This window comes from Limanda limanda, chromosome 7, assembly GCF_963576545.1.
Source record: "Limanda limanda chromosome 7, fLimLim1.1, whole genome shotgun sequence".
Taxonomy (NCBI): Eukaryota; Metazoa; Chordata; class Actinopteri; order Pleuronectiformes; family Pleuronectidae; genus Limanda; species Limanda limanda.
This window is the reverse complement of record NC_083642.1, coordinates 29703622-29731041: the sequence shown is the minus strand read 5'-3', so window position 1 is coordinate 29731041 and position 27420 is coordinate 29703622. Positions and strand designations below refer to the sequence as shown.

Here is a 27420-nt window from a genome sequence, read left to right as displayed (position 1 = left end):
TGTGCATACGTTTTTAAGGACAGCAGACGCTCTCGGGTTAGACTTGTTTGCAGAGGAGGATTTATCCAGAGAAATGTTCATTATACAATTCAAATCGCCGGCTAGGAAGCCCAAGCCCTTGCAGTGATGGTTAAACATCAAAATCATTTGCGACATAAACTGGGGTGAATCAATATTTGGTGCATAAATATTGAGAATAGTTATATGTTGTTCAAGAATCAAACCCTTAATCAAAATAAATCTCCCCTCTGAGTCCTTTTCTTCATGTTCCAAGATAAAGGGAAGGTTCTTATTTATAAGAATGGCTGTACCTTTCTTATTCTGTGACTGGGTAGGAAAAGTAAACTTTGCCTACCATGTCCCTCTTAAGTTTCAAATGTTCTGTATCAGATAGCCTGGTTTCCTGAAGTAATGCTATATCAGATTTTAGTTTTTTCAAATATGTTAAAATCTTCTTCCTTTTAATTACATGGCCCAGTCCCTGGACATTCCAAGTTATAAGTTTAAGTGAACTAGACATGAGAGCCACAAAGCCGGAAAGTAATTAAATAACAGGTGCTGAGTGCGGGGGAATTAGTCAAAAGGCAGGCAGTTGTATAAGAAAATAAACCTAGACTCCAATCATCCAACTAAAGGAAAATGAAACAAGAAAAATATAAACAGCAGCGCTTACCCTCCCCTATCCTGTCCCCGAACGACAGGAAGAAACTACCCCAAATTAAGTCACTGGGCATACTAAACCTAGTCCAAATCCTAGTTTAGCAGGTAGATCATAGTAACAACTAGCTCATTTTTTAACAACTGTTCTATGAATTGTGCCGCTGAGCTGGCCCCGTTCCCTCTTCCAGGCCAAAAATCCGAAGATTGTTTCACCGGTTTCTTCCCTCTTGGTCGGTCAATCTTTCTTGTAGTATTTTCTGCTGCTTCAGTGTTTGGAGCAGCGCCTCCTTCAACTCCACATTCCAGTTCTCCGTCTTGTCAATTCTTTGCTCAGCCTCCGCGATTCTCACCGTTTGTGTTGCTAGCTCCTTCCCCTTGTCTGCTAACTTTTGGTTAATGTCTCTCTTAAAATCCTCGAGTTCTTCCTTAAGTTCTCTTTTCATTTCCTTTTTGAGTGTGGCGAGCTCGCTTTTCATCTCCGTTCTGAAGTCGTTGATTTCTTTAACGATGTCTTTCAGACCTGCACGCAGCGCTTCAACAGCTCCGGTCTCCATGCTTTCGTCTTCTTCCCCCGTTTCCCACATGTCTCCTCCTTCGTCCGGCAGTTCGGGTTGTTTAGCTGGGTTTTTGGTATTTTTTCGTCCTCTTGATCTTCCTCCCATTTTCATGCTCAAAGCCAAAACGTTAAAACGTTAAATCTCGTTTTAATAACCGAGTTTGTGGTTTTTTATCGAGTTTTGATCGGGAGCTAGCTGTCTATGCTGCCATTTTGAGCTGGGTCCCTTGTGACTCCCCAACACTTAGACTAGATTAAGTTTATATTAGTCATGCTTTGGGGTAAAAGGGTCTTGTTTATGATAGATACTGTTCATGATATTTGCAAACGTTACAGTTTACTCAGGGGAAACATTCTGAGTTCATCAGTATCGCATTCCAGCAAAGAAGTGTGAATACTTCCACAGCTATGGCAGTCGCTTTTCCATCATCCATTTTTTACCTATAAAAGGGTAGGTGGGTAAACAGCTAATTGTCAGTTAATGAGTGTCAGGTGTGGAGAATCCTCTTGGATTTTTGGACAGATCAATCCAGGTTCGTCTTGTTGTTGTTTTTCCGTGGAGTCAAACCAGAGACCTTTTCTTTCCATAGTCCAAATTTCTGCCACTAGTCCACCGCCTCTCCCATGACATCATGAACAATTTGAGGACTATTGAATAATTGGTTCTCAGGAAATTAAAAGGACAGTCAGTTTGTCTTTCTGTGAGTATTTATGTAACACCACAACTTTTTTAATTTTTCACAGACATTATTCACACCCCTTCTTAACATCCCTTTTCCCCCAAACAAACTTAAATTTCTTGCTGATTTTTAATATTACAATTTTAGGAAACACTTGACCCTAATTTGAGCGTGTACATTTTCCAGTTAAATAGATACAAACTCTAACCTTTTCATTTTTTTCCTTTGTAGAAATACTAATGGATTCAACAACAGCAACTGCAGAACTTGGTTGGACCATCTATCCATCACAAGGGGTGAGTTGAACAAATAAATCAAACAAACAAGACACTAGGGACAGTGCATGTGAACCATACAGATGTGCAGTCATAGTGTAGCATCGAAAATATAACGTCTTTTTTATTGACTGCTTGAAAACCAGACACATCCGTCTCTTTTGGTCAATTTACCTCAAACAATAGGACAATAGGCCCCATTCACCAGCCGTTCTTAAGAAGAAATTTCGTTCTACCTCTCACATTCACCAATATTTTCTTATCTGGGATTTGTTCTTATCTGAGATCAGAATCTAAACACATTGAACAGCACTCTTATGCATACTTTATCAGTAATTTAGGATTTTCTCAAGGATTTAGAATTTTTGCTTCTCAGAGATTTCAAACACATAGACATGTTAAAGAGGAGAACAGATGATTAGGGCTTGTTTTTCCAGATTACCGACACATGTTGTGCGTTGTAAAAAATCAGACCAGCCAACGTTACCGACCCAAACCCGAATATTATTTAAAACAATTTGTCCGGATTAGGTATCCACAAACAAAGATGACGCTCAAGGCCCTGTAATGTACACTTGATCTGGGATTAAGTTCCATATTTAATGTTAGGATTGACAGGTGCCGTCTCATTTTATTATTTTATTAAATCGTGGAACAAATTTGCAGGAAGCTCCATCAAATCTTGTGCCGCCTCCTTCCCACTAAATTCTGTGGAAACTTCGAGTGATGTTTGTCCAGGGTGAAATTCTTCAATTTGATTGGTTGATTATAAAAATTATCAGGTAGATTATTTATGATAGTCCCACAACCTGAGAGAACCGTAAGGACGCGCACACACACTGACTCCGCTGCACTCTCTGTCTCTGTCTCTCTCTCTCAGACTCAGCTGACATCTCTTACTCGGAACAGTTTAAATGTTGTTTTGTTTGAAATTATGCCATAATATCAATACTGATAATCACATAATGAAAGATACTTTTCTTAATACTAACCTTCAGAGCAGCGCTCTTTTCCCCCCAAGCATGCACGCACACACACTCACAATCAGTGATATCGAAAAAACTGCAGAATTTTAAAACTTAGTCAATGTATGGAGATCTAGAGGAGATGGCAGTGCGCTCTCGGTTTGGCTTCATGCGGTTGGCACAGTCATGATATACAGACAGGAGCAGTAAATTAATTACAGAGCAAACATGTTTGAAAAGACTCCAAATTAACATTGTAAGTGGGCTTAGTGGTGTGTGCCCCATACTTGGTGGCGCTGTGGCCGGGCTGTGCCCCCTCTCCCTCAGCCTGTGGAGTTGTTCGTGGTACCTGCATCTGTAGTCAGGTGGAACTCTTTCAATATAACGCACAATATCTCGCAGCCCTATTTTTGAGCAGTACCTGTTCAGCAGTCATCAGTGTAAAACATTGGTCTTGATGGAAGATGATAGGATTTTATTCACCTAACAATTTGGACTCTGTTTATGAGGAAAGAGGCATTCTTAAGCATCAAATAGGCATTATATCCCAGCTGAACCATCTTTGATACCAAAATATTAGACATTATAATATATACAAAATAGCAGACGGAAATCTAGCGAAAGGGCTCTTGCATAGGTGTTGGGTTCATTAGGGCCCGAGCACCTCCGGTGGGAGGCCCTAATGTATTTCGTAGGACTTGTATTTCCCTTTTGGGGCTTTTTCAGGGCCTAGACAAGCTCAAATTGTTACCAAAGCTGGCAGGGAATTCAAAACCCCAAAAAATAATTGTATTCTGGAGTCATTTGAAATGGCCGTGGAAAAATGGCTCAACAGCGCCATCTAGGGAAAAGCCCCTCAGTTTGTTTTCACCAATCTTCACAAAAATCGTAGCCCAGGTGTATCATGACCAGACAAACAAAAAGGGCAGAGGTGCAATTGGAAAAACGCAACAGGCCATTTTCCACATTTGTACTTTGATGTACTTGTCTCAGGGCTTTCATCAGATCAACTATGGAGATAGCTGTCATCACAACAAGATGGAGATGAAAACTACTTATCAAGCTTTGATACAGGAGGGGAAAGTTACATAAAAAACATACAGCAAAAAATGAGACAGTGTTTTTCTGACATGTCCATATCCACAAATGTAGACAACAATTTGAAAATAGTATAATAGTATTCGGATATTGGATTAACAATAAATGAGCCTGTTCAGGAAACTATCAAAAACAATTCCAAGCAGAAATTAGGTAGGTACAGCAGGTCCATATCCCAAAATGCATAATGTAAACTGAACATCTTGAAACAGTATCCATCACAATAATAGTAAATAAGCCTTTAACAACATTTCCAAGCAGAAATAAGGTGCTTTGCCGATTCATGATTTTATCATAAACAAGACAAAAGGTGTAGTATAGCAGGTTCATGTCCATATTTGTTAAAGGTAAAAAATAAAACTCCAGACAAACCCAAAGGGAGCCTGCTGAACCATAAAACAGATTTGTACACTGTGCATTTTCAGTTTGATAGCATCACATGCCTCAGTCAGGGTATTTTACTACTACACAACTACCTTACTTATTAGACCTCTGTTGTTTTGAGCCTGTTTGACTCAGTGAGAGAAATTACATTGCATTGTTTTGGCAATTTCAACATAGTTTGGCACCCTCAGACAGCAAGTGCTGCTGATTTGATTTGAATGAGGACTGGACATCAACCATTTCCATCTGAAGGATGCTCTCATCATTGCAAGACATTACCTCTTTTGCTTTTACACAGAATTCTGTTTCAGGTTTGATGGAGAATGGTCACGAGCAAACTGCAGTACCTCAATAGGAATAGTGAAGCCTTGGAATCTCTCAGTGAAGCTATCAGTCAGTTTTCTCATAAAGTTTGTCATGATTGGCGTTATGTGTGCCCCATGTGCTGCACTCATGAATGCACAGAGTTGTGTGAAGTGCAGCAACCTTTCGGCCATTAGGTCTGACGTGAAAATCGTTAACTTTGATTTGAAGGCACACAGCCTCTCAACCAAATAAGCAATAGACTTTTCCCGCCCCTGAACTTCCAGATTCAAAGTGTTCAAGTGTCCAAAAATGTCACACAGAAAATGGACTTCTGCCATAAACTGTTAAGCCAACATGCGCTCCAAGAAGTGTGCTGCCCGTTTGTGTTTACAGGAAAGACAAAATCTCCTGGCGGAGTTCACAGAAATGGTTTCCTTTGCTGAGCCACCTGACATCAGTTTGAACCAGCAAGTCAGTGTGCTCTGCAGATGTGACAGCAAGCACCATACTGTAGAGGCGATGTTGAAGGCTGGAGCTTGAGCGGATCAGATCGCCGCTGAGCTTTGCGTAAAGTACAGCCTGATACAGTGTAAAAACTGCATATGACGGGGCAACGGCTGCCAACCTGGCAGAAGTGAGGCTTACCTTAACTTTTTCGTCAACCATCATCTCATCAATAACTGCAAGCATGCAGTCTTTAACAGTCTCCGACTCGGTAAAGGGCCTCTTCTCTCTGGTTAGTGTCCAGGCTACGCGTAAAGATGCTATCTCTCTTGCTCCATGCAAAAGCGACTAAGGGAACACTGACCTCGTTGAAAAGATGCTAACAGTCCGTTTACTTTCCTCCACCGGTCATCCGAGCCCTCCGGAAAACTGTTCGACAATGAACCATGATTCGACTTGTAGTGCCTCTTCACATTGTATTTTTTCAACACAGCAATGGATTTGCTGCACAATAAACACATTGGTTTATTGCTCATTACGGCTGGAAAAGTAAATAAAAACTTTTCAGTCCATTAACTTTGGAACTGGCCTTTTTCACCGTCAACTTTACGACGCTTCAGCTTTGAGAGAGACATTTCGCAGCTTATTGGTAGCGTAACCTAGCACAGGTGTTTCAGTGGGCAGCCAGTCCAGAGCGCACGGGATGAGTGGGTTGCAGCGACCAACACAGGTGCGTAACATAAAGACGCAACCATACAGGTTCGGATGAGGCAACAGTGAAACTCAATGGCTCTGGGTTACATGTCCCAAAGTATATAAGAGTTAGTTAAATTTTTTCTTACCAACTATACTGATTTGCAGGCAGTCTTGTTGGCCATAGTTAAATTCAAATGGGCCATATCCGGCCTTGGGGCCGCTAGTTGAATAGGCCTGTGCTAGACCAAACAGGAAACCCGCCATTTTGACTTTAATGGCCATTTTCCACATTTTTACTTTGACGAACTTGTCGTAGGGCTTTCATCAGATCAACTTCAACTTCTAGGAATGTCATCTCAACAAGATGGAGATTTAAACTACATTGGTATATTTGATTTCATCACACGGTTTGAAAGTGGCGTGGCATCAAAGTTTGATTACACGCTATCTGTCTGTATCTCGGACATATTTGGTCCAATCGAGTCCAAACTAGACATGTAAGACAAGAGTCCCGGCCTGATGACATCTACACAGATATCATGACTTAAAATCACAGCGCCACCTGCTGGCTACAGGAAGTGAGATGTTTTATACTTTGCATTGCATGCATTATCCAACCGGCCCCAAACTACTGACCTATGATCACAATCCTGACCTGCTCCATATATAATATTAGTGCAGGGTCATAGTGCCACCTACTGATCAGTGTGAAAATGAAGTTTATGTAACATTGTCCAATTGGAACAATTGCTCACGCTCACATCAGAGCCCCTACTTGAACCGATCTATTAGTCTGCATGTAATATACTGATGGCGCCACCTACTGGCAACAAGAAATAAGCTTTGTTCTACAACTATCATTCAATTTTCATAACATTTTCGCAGTGTGATGTGCAATTGATAGCGTGGGCCGTAATGAGAAATTAGCAGCCAAAGATCGACATCGCGTGACGGACGCAGGAAGTGAAGCGTTACTCCTTGCCGCAGTGCGCAAAACACATGCAACGCAGAGAAGTGCAAATGGTCATTGATTAATCTCTCCTCTAACCACAACAGGCTTCAAAATGCCTGTGCTCGGGCCGGTGAGTGCTACAATGTAGCCCTAGTTTAAGTTTATCTTTTGTTGTACTGACAAGATATTGGAGCAGAATTCTTTAACATTTTTTCATTTCTATATCCTTAGTCACATATTATTTATTATAAGGATAGATTTTAATCTTCTTTGTGGGTACAATGAGCTGTACACAAAAATTTATATAAATCATTTTATCCAATGAACCCTCATAAAATATTTCCCAATTTGTCTAATTAAAACAGTTCATTTGTTTCTTACAACTCTCCATGTGACAGTGGTGTTAATCCCTGAGCACTATTGTTAGTGTGTGAGAGTAGCGGAGTTGCAGCTCATGCACACAGTTGGCTATGGTGCTCGCCGCCAGTGCCATTGCAATGCACTTATGCCACAAACTTTCTAGACAAATAAAAAACGTTTTACAGGGATAATTTTCCCAAACATTTTAATTCACTCATTATCTACTCACCACCATGCCGTGCATGGGTAGATGAACTGCTGGAATCCATAAAACACTTTTGGAGCTTCAGGGTAAAGAGCGTTGTAGCCAAATCTAATACAATTGAAGTAACTGAAGATTTCTTCTTTAAACTTAAAAACGAACAAAAAAAATACATAAATGCCTCCATACTGCTCCTATAGCTCCTCATTTACACCATGTTTTAAGCCTGAATGCCCCCTTTACCGCCTAATTGTTTTCTCCTGTAAGTTCTGATCAGCTCCTGAGGGATGTTATCCAGGAAAGAACTATACAGGTGACTTGATGTAATTGGAGCTCTCTTAGGTACATGTTGGAAGTTACACCGACACACATGGTCCACAGAGTCCAATAACCCACAGATTTAGAAGCATTGTTTTCAGGCCACTCATTGTCACATATACCACAAAGACATTTCTTCCAGGCTCGACACATTAGACAAACATCGAAACAGCATTAGACAAAAAGCAAACAGAGTGTGATGAGACATGCTATGTGCAGAGGTGTCAAAAGTATTCACATTCATTACTCAAGTAGAAGTATAGATACTAGGGTTTAAAAAGAATTCTGTAGAAGTTGAAGTATCAACTCAAGCTTTTTACTTAAGTAAAAGTGTAAAAGTACTGGTTTCAAAACTACTTAAAGTAATGTAAGGGGAAATTTTTTTCCATTATGGAAAAACTCTTAAGCCGCGTCTCAGGGGCCTATAGTGCACTACCCCACCTCCTCCAAAAAAAAACATTTTTCTACAGGCCATAATGACTATAATGTTATATTAAAATGTTAATTTGAAAAATGTGGGATGCACTAGGCTACCCGTTTCAGCTGCATATATGCCCATTGAAAATGATCACATTTTATTACAATGCAAATACATTAAAGTACCATATGTGTACTACTGAGCATTAACATGCATTTCATGGAGCGGAAGACATAACTAGTTGCAAATAAGTATTGTAATAGTGCAAAAAGTCAAACTTCAGTGGAATGTTAGCAATAACCTTTATTGGAAGAGACCTTGAGACCTTTGGACGGTGGCGCACGGCGCACGCAGCTCTGGCTTTGCGCTCCTCCTTTTTTCGGAATCTTCCGGTGCGGTTGACTAGCGGCACCCAACTCAAACTCTCCTCTCTCCTCCGGATGGAGGAGGAGGGTTTAATATCTCCTACCCTGCTCTGACCTTGCATTCGTGCAGGGGCTTAGTGGGACGGAGCGTCCATCGTGTTGCCTTGTTGCCTTCGTTTTTGAACGATGACAAACCGGAATGAAAACAAGACAAAATGAAATAGGAGTAACGAGGCTTTTTTTAAAATGTAAGGAGTAGAAAGTACAGATATTTGCGTGAAAATGTAAGGAGTAGAAGTAAAAAGTCGTCTGCAAAAATAAATACTCCAGTAAATTATAGATACCCAACATTTCTACTTAAGTAAGGTAACAAAGTATTTGTAATTCGTTACTTGACACCTCTGGCTATGTGCCATTTGTGATGGCAATAAAGGAACACAGGTGTGAACAATTCTGAGAACAAATTTAAGAAAAAGCTGCAGAAGATATAGATGAATGAGGCCCAATGTTCATCAGTATGTGAATGTGAAAGGAGCAGCTGGTACAGATGCTCTGATTTCCATTTTATAGGAATCGTATTGTCGCAGTGTTATGTGCTCATAGAGAGAGATGAATATAATATAATTAAAATAAGGAATACTACTAAATTAATTAGTAGAAGAAGAAGTTGATTTTTATTCAAGCAGAAGTACCAACAAAATCATGTAAAAAATACTCCAGTCTTGCATTCTCATCTTCATGTACTTAACATATCAGTAGTTAAAGAGGTATTTGTGCCATACAATATCTCCTGTAACTGAGATGTTATTAAATAATAGTAACTATGGTTTTTATCTGGTCCAATGGGACTTATTTGTTGGCAACTGTCTGTGATGTCACTGTCATTTCATCCCATCACAGTCAAAGGTTTTTGTTCAAAACTTAAACTGGTTATAAAGACGCATTATATGTCTCCATAATAATAATTAAAGCCCAGCACAGAATAGGTGAAGGAAAGATTGTTTCACTGTATTTAAAATAGTTAAATCCAAAGTCTGACAAAAACAGAGTTTAAATGAGTCACTTTCCACTGCAGAACATTTAAATGTTTGATAATTCAGATATTTGGGTGTTGTGAAGAAAAACTCTTCCTTACTGTCTGTGACTGTGCTATCAGTCAGCTGCTTATGGTCAGCATATGTTCCTTTGTGCTGTGTACCTTTGGAAATATGTTAGGTTATGTATATGTACTGCATACTGTTTATAACAATTCATATTGTCGAAACTTCAGATATCCACTGGCATCCAAAGACACATTCTTCATCACAAAAAAATGCAGCACTGGTTACACTTTAAACAACATATTTATAGGTCTTATAGACATATTTTGGGTCAAACAAACAATAATTGAGAACCAAAGATTAAAGTCCTTTACACATTTAAGAGCACCTGATGCACAATGAGGTCAGGTCTGTCTGTCTGTTGATAACTGTATGCTTATTGCAGCAATTAACAGAGAATATATGAAACCCCTATTTGTGTCTTTTTATTTAGCTGTTCCCCATGTAAACTTGGATGTGTCCTGTCTGAGAACACACTTTAATAGTGGTAAACAAACAATCTTAACCAGAATTTGAACTGGAACTTAATAGTCAGCAAAAACAGAATTAACTCCCCCCTCTGGAAGATAGGAAAATAAATGTCTGAACGTCACCAAAGCAAGCTGTTCAGCTGCTACTGAGTTTGACTTTAACTATAGTACATAATGATTACATTGGTAGTTTTTGGAGAAACTGTTAATCTTCCCGTTAAGTTTTTAAGGATTTAATGTCAGAATATATATTGTGTCATGTGTTTTTTTCCCTACTCTCTTTTAGTGGGAAGAAGTTAGCGGCTATGATGAAAACATGAACACCATCCGAACTTACCAGGTTTGCAATGTCTTCGATAGCAGCCAGAACAACTGGGTACGCACCAAATACATCGGCCGTCGTGGTGCTCAGCGCATCCATGTCCAGATGAAGTTCTCAGTTCGTGACTGCAGTTCTATACCCAATGTTCCAGGCTCCTGCAAGGAAACCTTCAACCTATACTACTATGAGTCTGACTCAGAAACAGCTACTAAATCATCCCCACCCTGGATGGAGAACCCCTGGGTGAAAGTGGACACTATAGCAGCTGATGAAAGTTTCTCTCAAGTAGATCTTGGTGGTCGCATCATGAAGATAAACAGTGAAGTCCGGAGTTTTGGACCTGTTTCACACAATGGCTTCTACCTTGCTTTTCAGGATTATGGTGCCTGCATGTCACTCATCGCTGTTCGGGTCTTCTACAGGAAATGTCCCCAAGTGATCCTTAATGGTGCTATCTTTACCGAGACCCTGTCTGGAGCAGAGGGCACCTCACTGGTAGCAGCCAGAGGGGTGTGCATTCCAAATGGGGAGGAGGTGGATGTACCCATTAAGCTGTACTGTAATGGGGATGGGGAATGGATGGTACCCATTGGACGCTGCGTGTGCAAAACCGGGTATGAAGCGGTGGAAAATGGTACAGTCTGCAGAGGTAGGAGCCTGCCAGTGTTGTACTTATATATGACTCTTCTGTTTAGTTTTCTTGATTTCTTCTAATTCATTTGTCTAATAAATGCAACACATCCATATCATACAAAGAGGCAATATATTTGTTATGTACCATGCTTCAGGAGAAAAAACAACATGTCTTACGAATAGGATTGTAAACCGAAACTCGACATTTGAACAGAATTTGTATGCAAAGAACTGCCAAATGATGTCTGCAAGGATGTGCAACAGAATGTGCTAGTGCTTAGCATGCTTAAATAACGTCTGAGCCGCAGTATGAAAGATGGACAGTCAAAAGATTACCTGTCCTTTGACATAGAATGCGATTACAAGGCAAAGTAATAAATGTGGGGTATTTGTCACGGTTGCAACTTGAATCTTGCAAAACAGTTAGGGCAGAGCAGTATTGATTTAGAGTAATGAGCAGAGCTACATGTCTTGCGGTCTAGAAGTCAGAGTGCATCAGCATGCTCAGCCAGCGTAAGCACCTCACAGGCACCTGCAGCCCTGCCCCCAGTAGAGCCAGATATCAGAGAGGTGTTGTGCACCTAACTCACAATTCTCAAATGGCCCAATTATTTTAAGTTGTTTTTGAGATACCATTGCTTATCAACAAATGTTATCAAATCACTAGTTCATCAGTTAGTGATCAGTAGGACAACATAAAAAAGATTAGTGCTGCCTTTCTGGTTATATACACTGTGGGCAGGGTTATCTTCTTCACTCTGGTGCTTTTCAATTATTTTGTTCATTTAGATGTGTTTTATTTGTTTCTGAAGCATTTAATATCTTATTAATTAATTAATATATTTGTTATGTGTTTGTTTTATATGCATGTTTTGTATTTGCAAACCGCAAAGTGTTTGTCCACAGTGTGAACCATAGGGCAAATCAATTGTTTCCCTTTGGAATTTGCTTTACTTGGTTCCAATATCTCAGGCAAATATTTGAAAAGATGCAGTTAATATAAACTTTTTAGGTCCCCACCATATGATAAAAAAGATGTCACTGATTTCCATAACTTTAATCTAGTAAAGCCATGAGCCAAAGGTTTCATGTATCAGTTTGGACCTATGTTGTCACTGATTAAAAATCTGGCGATCAGTAGGATTCATTGTCTGGGGATGATAATAGTAATAATAATAATAATCATAATAAACTGTTTTTATATAGCAGCTGTTTTTATTCTTTTGAATGGAGACTGTTACATGGCTTTGGTATTTAGCAGAGGCTGCCTCATTGTGTATTTTAGTTCTGGAAAAAGGAATCATCAAATGGTTTAAGTGATAATTTTAGGCATTTCTGCCAATAAGATCCAGAAAAAGAGCCAGTTAGTTAAAGACTAGTTATACAATTTAACTTTAATTATGTGACATACAGGCAACCAGTGGAGAGAACACTTGCTTCTGCATTCTGATGGACCAATAGCCTTCTGAGACACTCTTTCTCTGTGTCTGCCGGGGAGAGAAATGGTCTGACATTGTAGACATTCCTTAAATCACATAAAAATAAGCTTTAGTAATGTTTCTAATGGGTTTGGTAAGAGTCGATTATAACACCAAGGTTTTTGACCTGTTCTTTGGTATTTGATTTCCACGGATCAGGCTGTTTTTCTTTCTCAGCCTTTGCTTCAATAGGATTTTATGTGATATAATGTTGATTGATCTGTAGTCATTTGCAAGACCAGCGCGTGCACTTCTGCTGCTCTAGTTGAAAAATATTTATACCACCCTTCTTTTTCCAACATACCACGCCAGGAACAACATATAAACGGCAACATGCCTTACACACAAAGTGCTAGTGCACTAGATCAATTGTGCAATCTAGTACAACGCTAGTGTGCTCAAAACTAAATAACACCAGTGCAAATCTCCCCTATACACCACTTCTTTTCGTTTTTTATTGGGATGATTTGAATGACAAACTTACGATCATGTTTAATAAATCGATGGTGTCGGATCATGAATTAGTCCTGACTGTGAGCATCACGTCTCGTGTTGTACTGAGCGCACACAAAACGTTGTCATCTCATTAGGGCCCGAGCACCTCCAGTGGGAGGCCCTACTGTATTTCAAACGTTTTTTATTTTCATTTTGGGGTTGTTCAGGGCATAGACATGCTCAAATTCTCACCAAAGTTTGCAGGAAATTCAAAACCCTAAAAAGTAAGTTAATTCTGGAGTAATTTGAAATGGGCGTGGCAAAATGGCTCAACATCGCCTTCTAAGGAAAAGCCCCTCAGTTAGCTTTCACCGATCTTCACAAAAATTGGGACACCTGGGTATCATTTCCACATTTTTACTTTGATAAAACTTGTCCCAGGGCTTTCAACAGATCAACTTCATATTGAGATGAATGTCATGTCAACAAAATGGAGATATAAACTACCTCGAATTTCGTGTTCTTGTCACAGGGTGTGACCGTGGCGTGGCGTCAAAGTTTGAATACACGCCATCAAAACACGAGGTTGTGTATCTGGACCAATCGAGTCCAAACTAGAAATGTAAGACAAGAGTCCCGGCCTGATGACATCGACACAGAAATCATGACTTGAGATCACAGCTCCCCCTGGCGGCAACAGGAAAAGTCTTGTTTTTTGCATATCATACACTTGGATGTATTCCACCTCATCCACTGACCTCAACCATGTCAAACTGTGTCAAAAAGGTCTCATTGATAATGTAGGCATAAGATAACTGTGACTTTTCATCAAACGCTCTATAAGGGGCGTGGCGTTGAAGTTCATCAACTTTCCGTGACACATGAAATTGCTGCAACTTTGGTGTTCAAGGTTCATCCTCTCTCAAACTTGTGTAGCAGCAACCCCCTTTGCAGACATTCATATGGTTTTAAGGAATGGGCTTGGCAAAATAATTGACTAGCGCCCCCTAAAGTGCAGCCCCGGCACCACGATTGACCGACATGTATAAAAATCGGTAGGGCCATGTGTCTTTACATGAAAAACTAAAAAGACTCTTGGATAGATATGCTAGACAAAACAGGAAGACTTCCATTTTGGCCATTTTTACTTTGATGAACTTATCATAGGGCTTTCTTCAGATCAACTTCATATTGAAATGAGTGTCATCTCAACAAGATGGAGATATAAACCTTAAATATAAGCCTCGAACCTCATTCACACATTCACAGTCCTGCCCTGATCAGATCCATGTGTCGGTATACACTCATCATTACAGCGCCACCTGCTGGCGACATGAAGTGTCATGTTTTATACTTTGATGAACTGCTCCTGGCTGCTTTACAAATTACCGTATTTTCCGCACTATAGGGCGCACTTAAAAGCCTGTAATTTTCTCAAAAAACGACAGGGCGCCTTATCATCCGGTGCGCCTTATATATGGATTAATTCTGGTTGTGCTTACTGACCTCGAAGCGATTTTGTGGGGTACATGGCGCTCTGTCAAAATGTTTTAGTACGACTTTGGTAAACTACAAAGACGCACCGCTTGCAGCATTACGGCTACCGTAGTCAGGAGTGTCACGGAGTAATACATACTGTGTAAGGACCCCAAAATGGCACCTGTCAAGAGACACGCTTACGACGTGGACTTCAAACTCAAGGCTATCAGTCACGCAGTAGAACATGGGAATAGAGCAGCTGCGAGAGAATTCAACATTAACGAATCAATGGTACGGAAGTGGAGGAAGCAAGAAGATGACCTGCGCCAAGTAAAGAAGACCACACAGAGTTTCCGAGGGAACAAAGTGAGATGGCCACAGTTAGAGGACAAAATTGAACAGTGGGTTATTGAACAGAGAGCAGCAGGTAGAAGCGTCTCTACAGTCTCCATTCGACTGAAGGGAACAGCGTTAGCACGGGACATGAATATCAATGACTTTCTAGGCGGTCCTTCTTGGTGCTTTCGTTTTATGAAAAGACGTAATCTCTCCATCCGCACACAAACTACTGTCTCGCAGCAACTGCCAAAAGATTACCAAGAAAAGCTGGCCACTTTCCGCGCATACTGCAAAAACAAGATCACTGAAAAGAAGATCCGGCCAGAGCACATCACCAACATGGACGAGGTTCCCCTCACCTTTGATATCCCCGTGAACCGCACCGTGGAGAAAACAGGGACCAGAACGGTGTGTATACGCACCACAGGGAACGAGAAGTCATCCTTCACTGTAGTTCTCGGTTGCCAGGCTAATGGCCATAAACTTTCACCCATGGTCATTTTCAAGAGGAAGACTTTGCCAAAAGAAAAGTTTCCAGCCGGCGTCATCATCAAAGCTTACCCGAAGGGCTGGATGGACGACGAAAAGATGAGTGAGTGGCTGAGAGAAATTTACGTCAAGAGACCGGATGGCTTTTTCCACAAATCTCCGTCCCTATTGATCTGCGACTCCATGCGCGCCCATCTCACCGATGCTGTCAAAAGCAAAGTGAAGCAAACTAATTCGGAGCTTGCCATCATTCCGGGTGGATTAACTAAAGAACTCCAGCCGCTAGATATTGGTGTCAACAGGGCCTTCAAAGTTAAACTGCGAGCTGCGTGGGAGCAGTGGATGACAGAAGTAGAACACACATTCACCAAGACAGGGAGACAGCGCCGGGCGACTTACGCTACTATCTGCCAATGGATCATGGATGCCTGAGGTAAGGTATCAGTCTCAACTGTGGTCCGAGCTTTCACGAAGGCCGGAATCATCACTGAACTGCCAGGTAACAGCAACGAAACTGACTCGGATAATGACAAGAGGGATTCGGGCGTGCTGGATGCCGTAATCGCCTGACTGTTAAACTCGGACACTGAAGATGAAGAATTTGAGGGATTTGTGGACGAGGAATGAACTGAAAAAGTGAGTGTATTGTGTTGTATTTTACGTGTTATAACTGAACAATTTTGAAAGTTATTGTGAATACGCTAACGTTTGATTTAGCGGTATCAGACTGTTTTTTTACGTGTTACAACTGAACAAGGTTGGGAGTTATTGTAAATACGCTCAAAAAAGTTTGACTGACTGACTGTTTTGTTTCGCTTAATGCTGTAACAATTCGCCCTGTTTAAGCCCCAGGGGAAAATTACTACGCTTTAATTTTAAAGCGTAGTTATCATAAACGAAAAATCCCTGGTTGGACTGATAACCTTGTTATCGGCCTGACCACAAATTAAATAAATATATATATAAACGAAATACACTCAAACAGTTGGCGTATAATAAACTGTATTTAAACAAAGCACCAATCAACCCCACATATGCACGCGCTCGTGCCTGCAAACAATGGTGGACCCGTAAACATAAACAGCTATTTGCACACAATCAAAACATCAATATTTTCCCACCCCAGGTCCATAACATAATCCCCCAAACAAACGTCCCAAACAAAATAACTGCAGGTGTGGCGTGGTGAGTTGCGGTAAAATCAATCCAAACGCAATCCACGCTGTCCTCACCAACTGGTAAATGCCCAGAAAATGGGAAAGTACTTGCGGTAATCCACAAAGCAGCTCCAGGCAATAATCCCGTTTTAGCGAGAAAATCCCATGCAGGTCTTCAGTGGTCTCCGCTCCTTCGAACCTCCGGTCGCACCGCCAGCCCGCACAACCAAAAAACCACCCCCTGCTGGGACGTCACTTCCCCATATTTATCACATTTGCTGTTAAAGAACCCCATATGCATATCATGACACAAATAATAAACAAATACATACACAGATCCATTCCCTCATTCCTATAATTTTAAGGTGTCTGACAATGTACCTTTTATCGATACATAAAGTGCACTATGGTGACCTTTACATTGCGCCTTATAGTCCGGTGCGCTTTATATATGAAAAAATATAAAAAATAGACCATTAGTTGACACTGCGCCTTATAATAGAGTGTGCCGTATAGTGCGGAAAATACGGTACAGCTCAAAAGAGCTCGAGTCATAGGACCATGGTCAGAATTGTGAAAATTCCTCAAACCATGTAAACATTGACGTGCGCCGAAGGTTCATCATTTGACCAAAGGAGACGATGTCATAATTCCACTGTGCATTGTCCTATCATCACCAAACTTCTGTCTCATGATCAGAGTTCAAGCCTGAACAGCTCTATGGGTCAATATTTCCTCAGGGTCATAGCGCCACCTTCTGATTCGCCATGAAACAGGAAGTATTTTGTAAATCCACTCTGCATTATCTAACCGCCCCGAACTACTGACCTATGATCACAATCCTGAATTGAACAGCTCCATATATTAATATTAGTGCAGGGCCATAGCGCCACCTACTGATTGCAGTGAAAATTAAGTTGTTCTAACATTGTCCATACCACTTGAACAGATCTATTAGTCTGTATGTAATAATACTGATGGCGCCACCTACTGGCAACAGGAAATAAGCTTGGTTTTACAACTATCATTCAATTTACATAAAATGTTCACAGTGTGATGTGCAATTGATAGCATGGGCCGTAATGAGCAATTAGCTGGGAAGGATCGACACTGGTGACGAACGCAGGAAGTGAAGCATTTATCCTTGCCGCAGTGCGCAAAACACATGCAACACAGAGACGTGCGCTTGGTCATTGATCGCTCTCTCCATTAACCGCAACAGGCTTCAAAATGCATGTGCTCGGGCCCGTTAGTGCTACAACATAGCCCAAGTTTTTCATTTTGTTTAAATGCAGCCTAATAAACTCTGGAGCCAAGTAAACTTCATATACTGATCAGGTCATGATAACTTGTGACGATTGTTGGTGTTTATTAGTTAAAGTGAGTGCAGGTCAGCAGGAGAGTGGAGGAGGACCCAGAAACTCCAGCACGATACAAACCAACCTTCTGATCATTGAGCAGCTGTGGACAACAGAGGAAACTCATTCCACACATTTCCCACAACACCTAGGTGTATGACGTAACACTGGCTTTGTAAAGGGGCAGGCTAAGCCTATAACACTACCCCTACTCTGGATGATGATTAAATCTTTAACATCACTCCAGCATGTATACATTATGAAGTAAGAGCATGAGACATTAGCGGTACAAAAACATTCCGATTACAAAAAGCCTAATTTCCCACAGTCTTTCCTCCAGTGGAAACGGCTTAATTGTGTAAAACACATTTTCTGGGCTTTTACTATCCGTAATTACTTGAGGGGGTTAGAAGGGATCCTCAAAGTATGAAAACAGTCAGTCCGTGGACTCTTTCACTCAGTCCATTCTAAGAAATTTGTTATCGAAACTTCGGTAACAACTTCGTCATTCGGGATCAGGCTCATCACTCAGCTCCACCCAGCCGGTACAAGTCCAGCCTCCGAACGCACCACCCCCACTCCCCGTCATCGCCACCACCTATCCTCCACACTGAACGCTATACCAAGCAGACTTGTTGCTGAGGTAGCAGCTTGTTATCCACCACAGGCTATTCACAACAACAACACTCAAGAAACATTGCAGCATGGACAGATGCAAGGAAGACGATGTGTCCGTGCACATTCCTACTTAGAACGCTGTTGTTAAAGGCCAGCGGTTACGCTTTATTTCTTCTGACATGCCTTGTCAGTGTGCTCAGTACGGTGTAACGCAGACGTCACTCCGTACTGAAACTCCGTAGTGAAACTCTGTATTGAAACTCAGTGCTTACCACTGCATCGGCCGACTGTCCAGATAAAACTTGAACAAACATGAGGACAGTGTAACTTACCATTCAGAAACATCCTGTTGTAACCAACTGTAAGTTGGCAAATATAACATGTCTTTCAGCTGTATAGGCCCTGTCGCATGTCACTCAACGTGCAGTAAGCAGAGGAGGGGCTCAAGAGGCATGCGAAACAGCCTGTCCTGTTTGCAGCTCCAGGGATAGGCAGAAGAGAGGAGATGGAAATACATATTTCAGCAGTTTTTTCGACTTTAAACCACTGATATATCATCTTAGGGGTGCCAATACCTCAAATTAAATCCCAGAAAGGTGTAAAATATCCTTAAGGCAGGATGCAATGTCCATAAAATGTCCATTAAGCATGCTGCATAGTTCTTTTCTGAAAGCAACAAGGGTGTTTATGACACACATATTGAAAAATTGTGACACTATTAATCTAACCAGTTGGCATGCTTGTGTGACCTTATTCTTGGAAATGTGACTGAAACAATACTGTTGTCAAACAACAAACTATTTCCCCTTCTCTCCTTTTATTTACTCTCATACTGTAATCTCCACATTGACCTATCCTACATCAACTTCAAAACAATAGAACAGTATTCAGATTACTTGTTACCAACAAGTAATTAACCAAAAATGTCCCATAAAAAATGTATAAAACTTAAAGAGGAAACTTTCACAGAGCATTTTTTTTTACTCTTTTTTTTTTTCTCTCTGAGTAGGGCAGCGATCCGCCTACACCTTGACTCAGGTTAAAGCTTTTGCACAGCGCGGTGACTAACCCAGTCAGCAAACCTCTCCGGTGGCCGCTGGGGCCTCCGGAGGGATGTAGTGGACAGGGGGGGCTACTGGCTTCTCCCCTAACTGGATGTTGAGTTCAAGCCTGATCCAGCTGTGCTTGCTGTCCGGCGTAGCAGGTGACGAAGAATTGGGGCCCTGGAGGTTGTCCACAGCAGGCAGTCGGTGTCTGAGGGGGTGTCGCACAGGTTGAGGGACGCGATGATTGTAACAGATGAGTTGAGATCTGGCTGAGGGGGCCACACCTCTACAGATGCCCATGTGTCACTGTCGTTGAAAAACCAGCTGTTGTCCAGTGGGGCGTAATAGGGCTTGAACTGGTCGGGATGGACTACTTTGGTCTTGGCTCTTGAGCTCTTTTTAATCCTGTAGACCGTCCAGCAGGCCCACGATGAGGTAGGAGCCCTCATAGGAGGGTAGAAACTTATGTACCTTGTATTTAATCTTTTTGGTGCCTTTAATCAGGTGCCAGACGGCATTCTCGACTTTGTGTTGGACTGTCTCTTAGAACCTTCAGCAGATTTTCCCAGAGCTTTTCGTGCCAGCTGGTAAGACGACTCTCGCCATTCTCTGAGTTGCATGACATACTGCGGTGGGGTGTTTTCATTGTCACTGTCAGTTTACAAACTGGCAACCATGTCAACTGACTCAGTGATTTCTCTTCCAAAGAGCATCATGTTTGGTGTCAGTCCTGTGGAGCTATGTTTGTGCATATGGAATCGTCATCTCTCAGCAGTGGTATTCAGGATTTTCTGTAAGATTGCATTTAAGCGCTCCACTTGTCCATCTGACTGAGGGCGAAAGGGTGTGGTTTGTATCTTTTCAATTTACACATTTACACATCCCTAGGGAGGGTACGACTTTCTTCCTTTAGTGATATAATTTCCTCAATTGGCATCCATCTTTCTGGTAAAGACTTTTCCACTTTGCCCAGAAGGTTTTGGTGGCGGGGCTGCAGTGGGCTATGTCTGTATATGGCGGCCTCTCCCTTCATCCATCCACTCCTTCATTACAGTACATTTCATTTAGCTGACACTTTTATGCAAACCAACTTACAATAAGTGCATTCAACCATGAGGTTACAAACCCAGAACAACAAGAATCAAGAAAGTACAATTTCTTAAAGAAAGCCAAACTACAAAGTGCTATAAGTAAGTGCCATTTAAGTTCTTCTAAATTCCAGAGGTGTAAAAAGTACTGAAATATTGTACTCAAGTAAAAGTACCTTTACTTTGATGAAATTTTACTTAAGTTCAAGTAAAAGTACCCAGCTAAAAATCTACTCAAGTAAAAGTAAAAAGTAGTTCATTTAAAATGTACTTTAAGTAAAAGTTACTTAGTTACTTCCAACAACTTGATGGGGGCCGCTCCTATACAGTGCAAAAAAGGACAAGGGCTCATACATCCAATCCAAAGACAGTTATTTTCAATTAAAGGAGATCTTTACAAATTTAAGTGCAATGACATTAAACATGTCAAACATTTAACATGTCAACACAAAATTTAAGAACTTTTGGGAGGACATGTCAAGACATGAACCACATGACAGCTAAAATAAAAAGTTAAAATGCTGCTGTCCCACTGTATATTTAAACTTTTGGTTAAACTTTGGTCCACCTTTCAAGCACTAGTCTACAAACTTCTTGTTGAGTTTGAGCAGCAGCTGATTTTCAAGGTGAGTAGAGCTCATCTGGGCTCGCTTTGCAGTAAACAGCAATCCAGCACAGCTGAAGAGTCACCCACAGGCAGCTGAGGCAGGTAGGCCAGTAGGCTATTGAGTTTCAGGCAGTGTTGAGCATGAACGAGTTCAATGAACACGTTCATTTTTAAGAGAACGTTGAACTGAACGCAACTTAATGACAAATAATGAATATGAACGGTCATATTATCTGAGGTCTAGCTAAAACGTTACGTAATGTTTTCGTTCTCCTGAGGAGAGACGCTGTCCAAATCGAATGCTTGCGCCATTTCGTTGCGATCGTTGTTGTGTTTATTTGAAATGAAATGCAGTCTTACAGGGCAAAATACCGTCAGGGAACGTCATCCACTCTATGCAGCATCTACCACTGCGGTGAGAATTGCCTTGCGCCCTGAACTATGTTTTTTTTTACTCAGTAACGGATGTAATTTTCAATGTAGCGAAGTACAATACTTCGGTTAAAATCTACTTAAGTAAAAGTAAAATTACCCATTTCAAAAACTACTCAAAAAATTACAAAGTACACGAAAAAACTACTCAATTACAGTAACGTGAGTAAATGTAATTCCTTACTTTACACCCCTGCTAAATTGTTAGTTTAACATTTTATTCAAGCTAACCTGTTACTAAAACAGGTGCCCACACCCTCACACGAAAGAGGTTTAGAGCAGAAGAGACATAACATTTTACATTTGTTGTTTGTCAAGAGTAGGCCCCACTACTTGTAAAGAAACTTAGCCCTCCTCTCTTTCAAGCTGGCAAATCTCTCTATCACCTTCTGGTTAAAGTCAATCATGTCTGTGACAAGCCTTTTTTCCATTGAGAGCATGGCTAAGGCATTCAGTCTGTCCTGAGTCATTATGTTCCTGAGAAAGGTTTTAACCCTTTTCAGTGTTGAAAAACACCTCTCAGCCTCAGCAGTGGCCATGGGAGTTGTGATGATGATTTTAAGCAGTGTTTCTGTCTCTGAAAATACCTCAGAAAGGTTATTTTCTTTGAACAACTGGTAAAGATCCACAGCACCACGACAGGTTTGGAATTCGTCTGAGCCATAGATGAGGGTAAGCTCTGTCTTCAGCTTACTTCCATCGAGCACAGGATAGGCCTTCAATGTGGTGGCCAGAGCAACTTCAGGGAATGCATTGAGGTAGTGGTCAAACTGGGGGCCGTCCAGTAAGGTGGCACTGATGAGGTGGTCCTTGAAGGCAAAGCGTTCCTTGGTGTGTCCAAGTATGGTGTCGCATACCTACAGATAAATATAGAGAGAGACAGACAGATAAGTTGTGGGGCATATAGATGCTAATAACTTTTGACTTCAACCATCTTGTCCTGGCTGCAGACAAAAGCCAACAATCAGAGTCTAACAGCTCTGGCTCTAGACACACAAAAGCCAGGAACTAGCCTGGTGCTATGAAACACACACACAAACTAACTTGTAGGGGTTGAATTGGTATTTTAGATAAAGTATAGTCTGATATGATATCCACACAAATCTCACAATTTCCAACATGTGTTCTGCTGTGGGAAAGACAAAACATTGAACTTTAACACAGGCATCTGCTGATTTTGACACTCACCTCTGAGGCAATCCTTTTAAGCTCATCTTGATCGATAGCCCGGCGCTTCCTCGGCTGCTCACAGCCACTTCTGTGCTCCACCACCATTGCATGGATTGAATCTCTGTAAATAAAAATAATAATAATTTAAAAATCACATTTGTCTTATTACTATGGTTAATGTAAAATAAGAATGTTATGACTAAGCTTACAGAATAATTTGGTCACATTTAACTTAAATGTGACCAAATATAATATATTAAGTGGTTTTTGACAGGGGCTTACGGTCTCCGGCACACATTTAACGCTTTAAAACAGTACATTTCTTATTAAATTATTTGATATATAATGTTTTTTGACATGTTATTATTATTTTTTTTTCATCTCAAAATTGTAGGGTGGGCGGCGCCCCAGCGCCCTGTATTGACACACCGCCACTGCTCAGAAGAGACGTGTTTTTAGTTTGCTGAAGATGATGAATAGACTTTCTGCTGTCCTGATGTCAATGGGGAGCTCCTTACACCATTTAGGAGCCAGGACAGCAAACAGTCGTGATTTTGTTGAGTGTTTAGCTCACAGTGAGTCCAACCTGTGGCTGGTGTCGGAAGGGTCACTCACCCGGTTGATGCTTGGATGTAGCAGGTCGTAACTACAACTGTTCTCACTGGAGATTTCCTCTTCCACCACGAGAGGTTAATATTTTTGCTGGTGCTGGTCCCTGTTTTGCTCTGGCAAGCTGCATGAGCAGGACTCCCTGCAGGGCCTCCTGGAGAGTGCGCCGCATTTTGGTGGTGTCTCCCTGGACGATGGACCACCTGGAAGTCATTCTCTGCCAGCTTCTCAAGCGAATGCTCTGCCTAGCATATTTCATATTTTTCAGATCGATTCCAATTCGTGCAAATGAATGATGAGTCATCTGAGCGCACCAAAGTTAACCCAGGTGTTCCACAGGGCTCTGTGCTCGGTCCAATTTTATTCTCATATATAAGCTTCCAATAGGAAACATTGTCAGGACACACTCTGCAAAATTACACTGCTATGTGGATGACACCCAGTTATACTTGTCAATAAATCCAGAACAGTGTTATCAATTAACTTAACTCCAAGTATGTCTCAAGGACATAAAAACCTGGATGGCCCCCAATTGTTCTTATTAAGCTCAGATAAAACAGAGGTTCTAATACTTGGCCCTAAACACCTTAGGGATACATTATCTAATGATATAGCTGCACTAGATGGCATTGCCCTTGCTTCCAACAAAACAGTCAGGAACTTGGGAGTGATCTTCGATCACAATTTGTCCTTTAATTCTCACAAATTCTCACAAATTTCTAGGACCTACTTTTTTCACTAACATCCTGTCCTTTCTCAAAAAGATGCAGAAAAACTACTCCATGCCTTTGTTACATCCAGACTTGATTATTGTTATTCCTTATTAACAGGCTCCAGCAGTAGGTCTCTGCAGCTTGTCCAAATTGCTGCAGGATGTGTCCTGACAAGAACCAGGAAAAGAGACCACATTTCTCCTATATTAGCTTGACTAATACAGGAGATACCTGTTAAATCTAGAATAGAATTTAAAATTCTCCTCCTCACCTTCAAGGCCCTTAATAATATGGCACCATTATACCTCAAAGAGCTGATAGTACCATATCAACCCACTAGAGCACTGTGCTCCCAGAATTCAGGTGTATTTGTCGTCCCTAAAGTCTCTAAAAGTAGAGTAAGAGCCAGAGCATTCAGCCATCAAGCTCCTTCCTGTGGAATTATGTCCCACTTTCAGTCCGGAAGGCAGACACCAGCTGTACGTTTAAGAGTAGGCTTAAAACCTTCCTTTACGATAAAGCTTATAGTTAGAGATGGTCCAGTCTTAGACCTGCTCTTAGTTATGCTGCTAAAGGTCTAGAATGTCGGGGGACACATGACACACAGAGCTTCTCTTTCCAGCTTCTCCTTCCTCTTCTCCCCCCTTATCACATCAAAGAAATCAATATCTCATCAATACATGTCAATGAGTTGGCTTCTTCCCCGGAGTCCCTATGCCTTATCGTCCGCAGAACCAGGGCAGCGGCTGCGGCCACATCGTGGATTATGATGGTGGATTGTGTATCAGAGATCATCGTTATGGTGTATCCTGTATGGCGGAGTCTGTATCGTGCTGCCTGATTTTGAGAATAATGGCAGAAATCCTGTATCTAGCTGGCTGATTGTGATAATAATGGCTGTATCCTGTATAGTGTTGGCATCTGATAATGGTGGTGGACCATGATTGAGGTCGCTGCTGATGGTGGATCCTGATGGAAAATGACTGTGGACTATAGTGGCATTCGATCTTGATGATGGATCATGATCGTGGTAGCTGCTGACCATAGACTATGATTACAACAAGACTGCTTGATATACAATATTTCTCCTCAGATACTCAACCATTACTGACAATAATCCATCAATTCATTGACCTTCCATTATGCTACAAAGTGTTTATTCAAATCAATGCTGCAAATACCCTTATCTTTCTCATGTTCTCCTTTACAGGGGACATCTATTGCACTTCTGTACGCCCCTGGGAGAGGGATCCCTCACATGTGGCTCTCTCTGAGGTTTATACGTTCTTTTTACTCTGTTAAAAGTTGCTTTTAAACTAACTCTGTGTCAACCAGAGCAGGATGTCCTACGGGACATCCTGCATGTCCCGTAGGACATCCTCAGTCTCAGTCTCATTCACAAACCGCTGATAATTCCATCGAGCCGATCTGGGATGCTTGATGATGGCACCTGCGTCGCTGGTCAGGTTGAATCTGAGCTGAACAGCTATAGTTTTTTCTGACCAGTGGTTTGCCTTAGCACAACTTTTAAGGGAAATGTTTCAATGAGCCCGTCTCATCAAACTGGCCTTGGCGTAATGTGGGAATTCCTCTGTCTGTCCATAATGATCATCATCATCATCGCTAGTGTCAATATAACCACCTTGGCAGGCTGCATGCGCTGGGCAGCTGCACGGTTCAGACTGAGCCCTCCTCATGCCAGGCTGGCCATATTCACAATGTCCAAATTCCACACTCTGTCGCGGTGCTGCTATACTGTGTGCGGCTGGGCTGGGTTGAGCTTGTAATCCAGGGGTGTCAAACTCAAATACACAGTGGGCCGAAATTAAAAAATTGCTTCACGTCGAGGGCCAGAAGGGTTCAACGTGTATTGAAAACTTATTGAAAGAACCTCAGTGCACATATTGAACCTGGAACTAACAAGGCCTATAGAGTATTGCCGATAAAACAACATTAATTATGAAATAAATGAAATACAAATAATAAATAATACATAAATAAATATAAAAGTAATAAAATCAGTTTAATTAATTGCTTTCTGGCTCTATCTGCAGTATTTCCAGAGTAATTTCCAGTGAAAACATTTTCTACAAGCAAACAACAGCCAAAAATAATTTACTTCTAAGAAAAATCAAATGTCCTGTAGTAGCAAGAGAAAAACAAGTTTTCCTGCAGCATCTGCATCTCCCGCATGCGCAGCTTGGTTTTAAGAGCCCTCACTGTACGTACATGTCAGTGATGACACGGCCCGCCCCTGAAGCTGCAGGTTGAGCGCATTCATATCTCCTCACGAAAAGTCTTCCCAGCACTTTTCCCTGGTTCAGCCATCGCACCACTGTGTGATAGGGCAAGTCACCATATTCTGTACTTAACTCCTCCAGAGCTGGCGGTGATTTAAACCTACACATCTGGACACCTCTTCAAAGAGATCTTTCCCCGTAGTTCTGCCATGCATTGGGTGTAATCCCAAAAACTCTTCTGTTACGCACAGGCTTGAGTCCTTGCCCCTCGGTAAAGGGCCAGGCTGATTTTGCAACCTCTGCTGCCACAATAAAACTGGCCTTAACAGCAGCCTTGCTTTGTGATTTGGCTTTAGTGAACATAGCCTGCTGTGACACCTGACTTCTTTTTAACTCCTCTACCTTCTGTAGCCTCTGTGTCGCCTCCAGATGCTTGTATCGGTCTTGGTGCTTCGTTTCATGGTGTCTTCTCATGTTGTATTCTTTCATTACAGCCACACCGTCTCCGCACAGAAAACACACAGCTTTGCCCTTTACATCCGCGAACATATACTGTGCCTCCCACCTGTCTTGAAAACTCCTGTTTTCAAATTCCACCTTTCGTTTAGCCATTTTTGGGGAGAGGGATAGTTGAAAGTTGACACAAGTGGTATGTAATACAGACTGTGAGGCGCGCGTTCCCGTGATTGACGTGCCGACACACGGGGAGTGCATTGTGGGATTTGTCATTCACCCTTGACCCGCCCACTCATCAGCCAATGAGAGCCTGCCATCCAAAACAAACCCTCAGCCATTGGTCTAGAACTGTCACGTGCCCCATCCCGACCTGTTCACTGACCCTCAGGAATTCTCAACACTTATTTTGTATTGAGAACTTGCAAAACACTGCCAGCGGGCCAGCTCTAATAGTAAATAGATTTTATCATGCGGGCCAAAGATAATTCATTCGTGGGCCAGA

The 27420-nt window shown here is 41.6% G+C and overlaps 1 protein-coding gene across 5 annotated transcripts in view; it reads left to right on the top strand.

Moving 5' to 3' along the window:
* Window positions 1-2133: 2133 nt before the first annotated feature.
* Window positions 2134-27420, top strand: part of ephb2a (eph receptor B2a) — a 67465-nt gene continuing 42178 nt past the window's right edge. For 4 of the 5 annotated variants that reach the window (XM_061075363.1, XM_061075360.1, XM_061075362.1 and 1 more), the window contains exons 1-2: window positions 2136-2192; window positions 10536-11220. In XM_061075363.1, the coding sequence (XP_060931346.1) occupies window positions 2136-2192; window positions 10536-11220 (742 nt within the window). Of the gene's footprint in view, window positions 2193-10535; window positions 11221-27420 lie in introns of all 5 variants that reach the window. The other variant, XM_061075364.1, reaches the window with a different exon arrangement.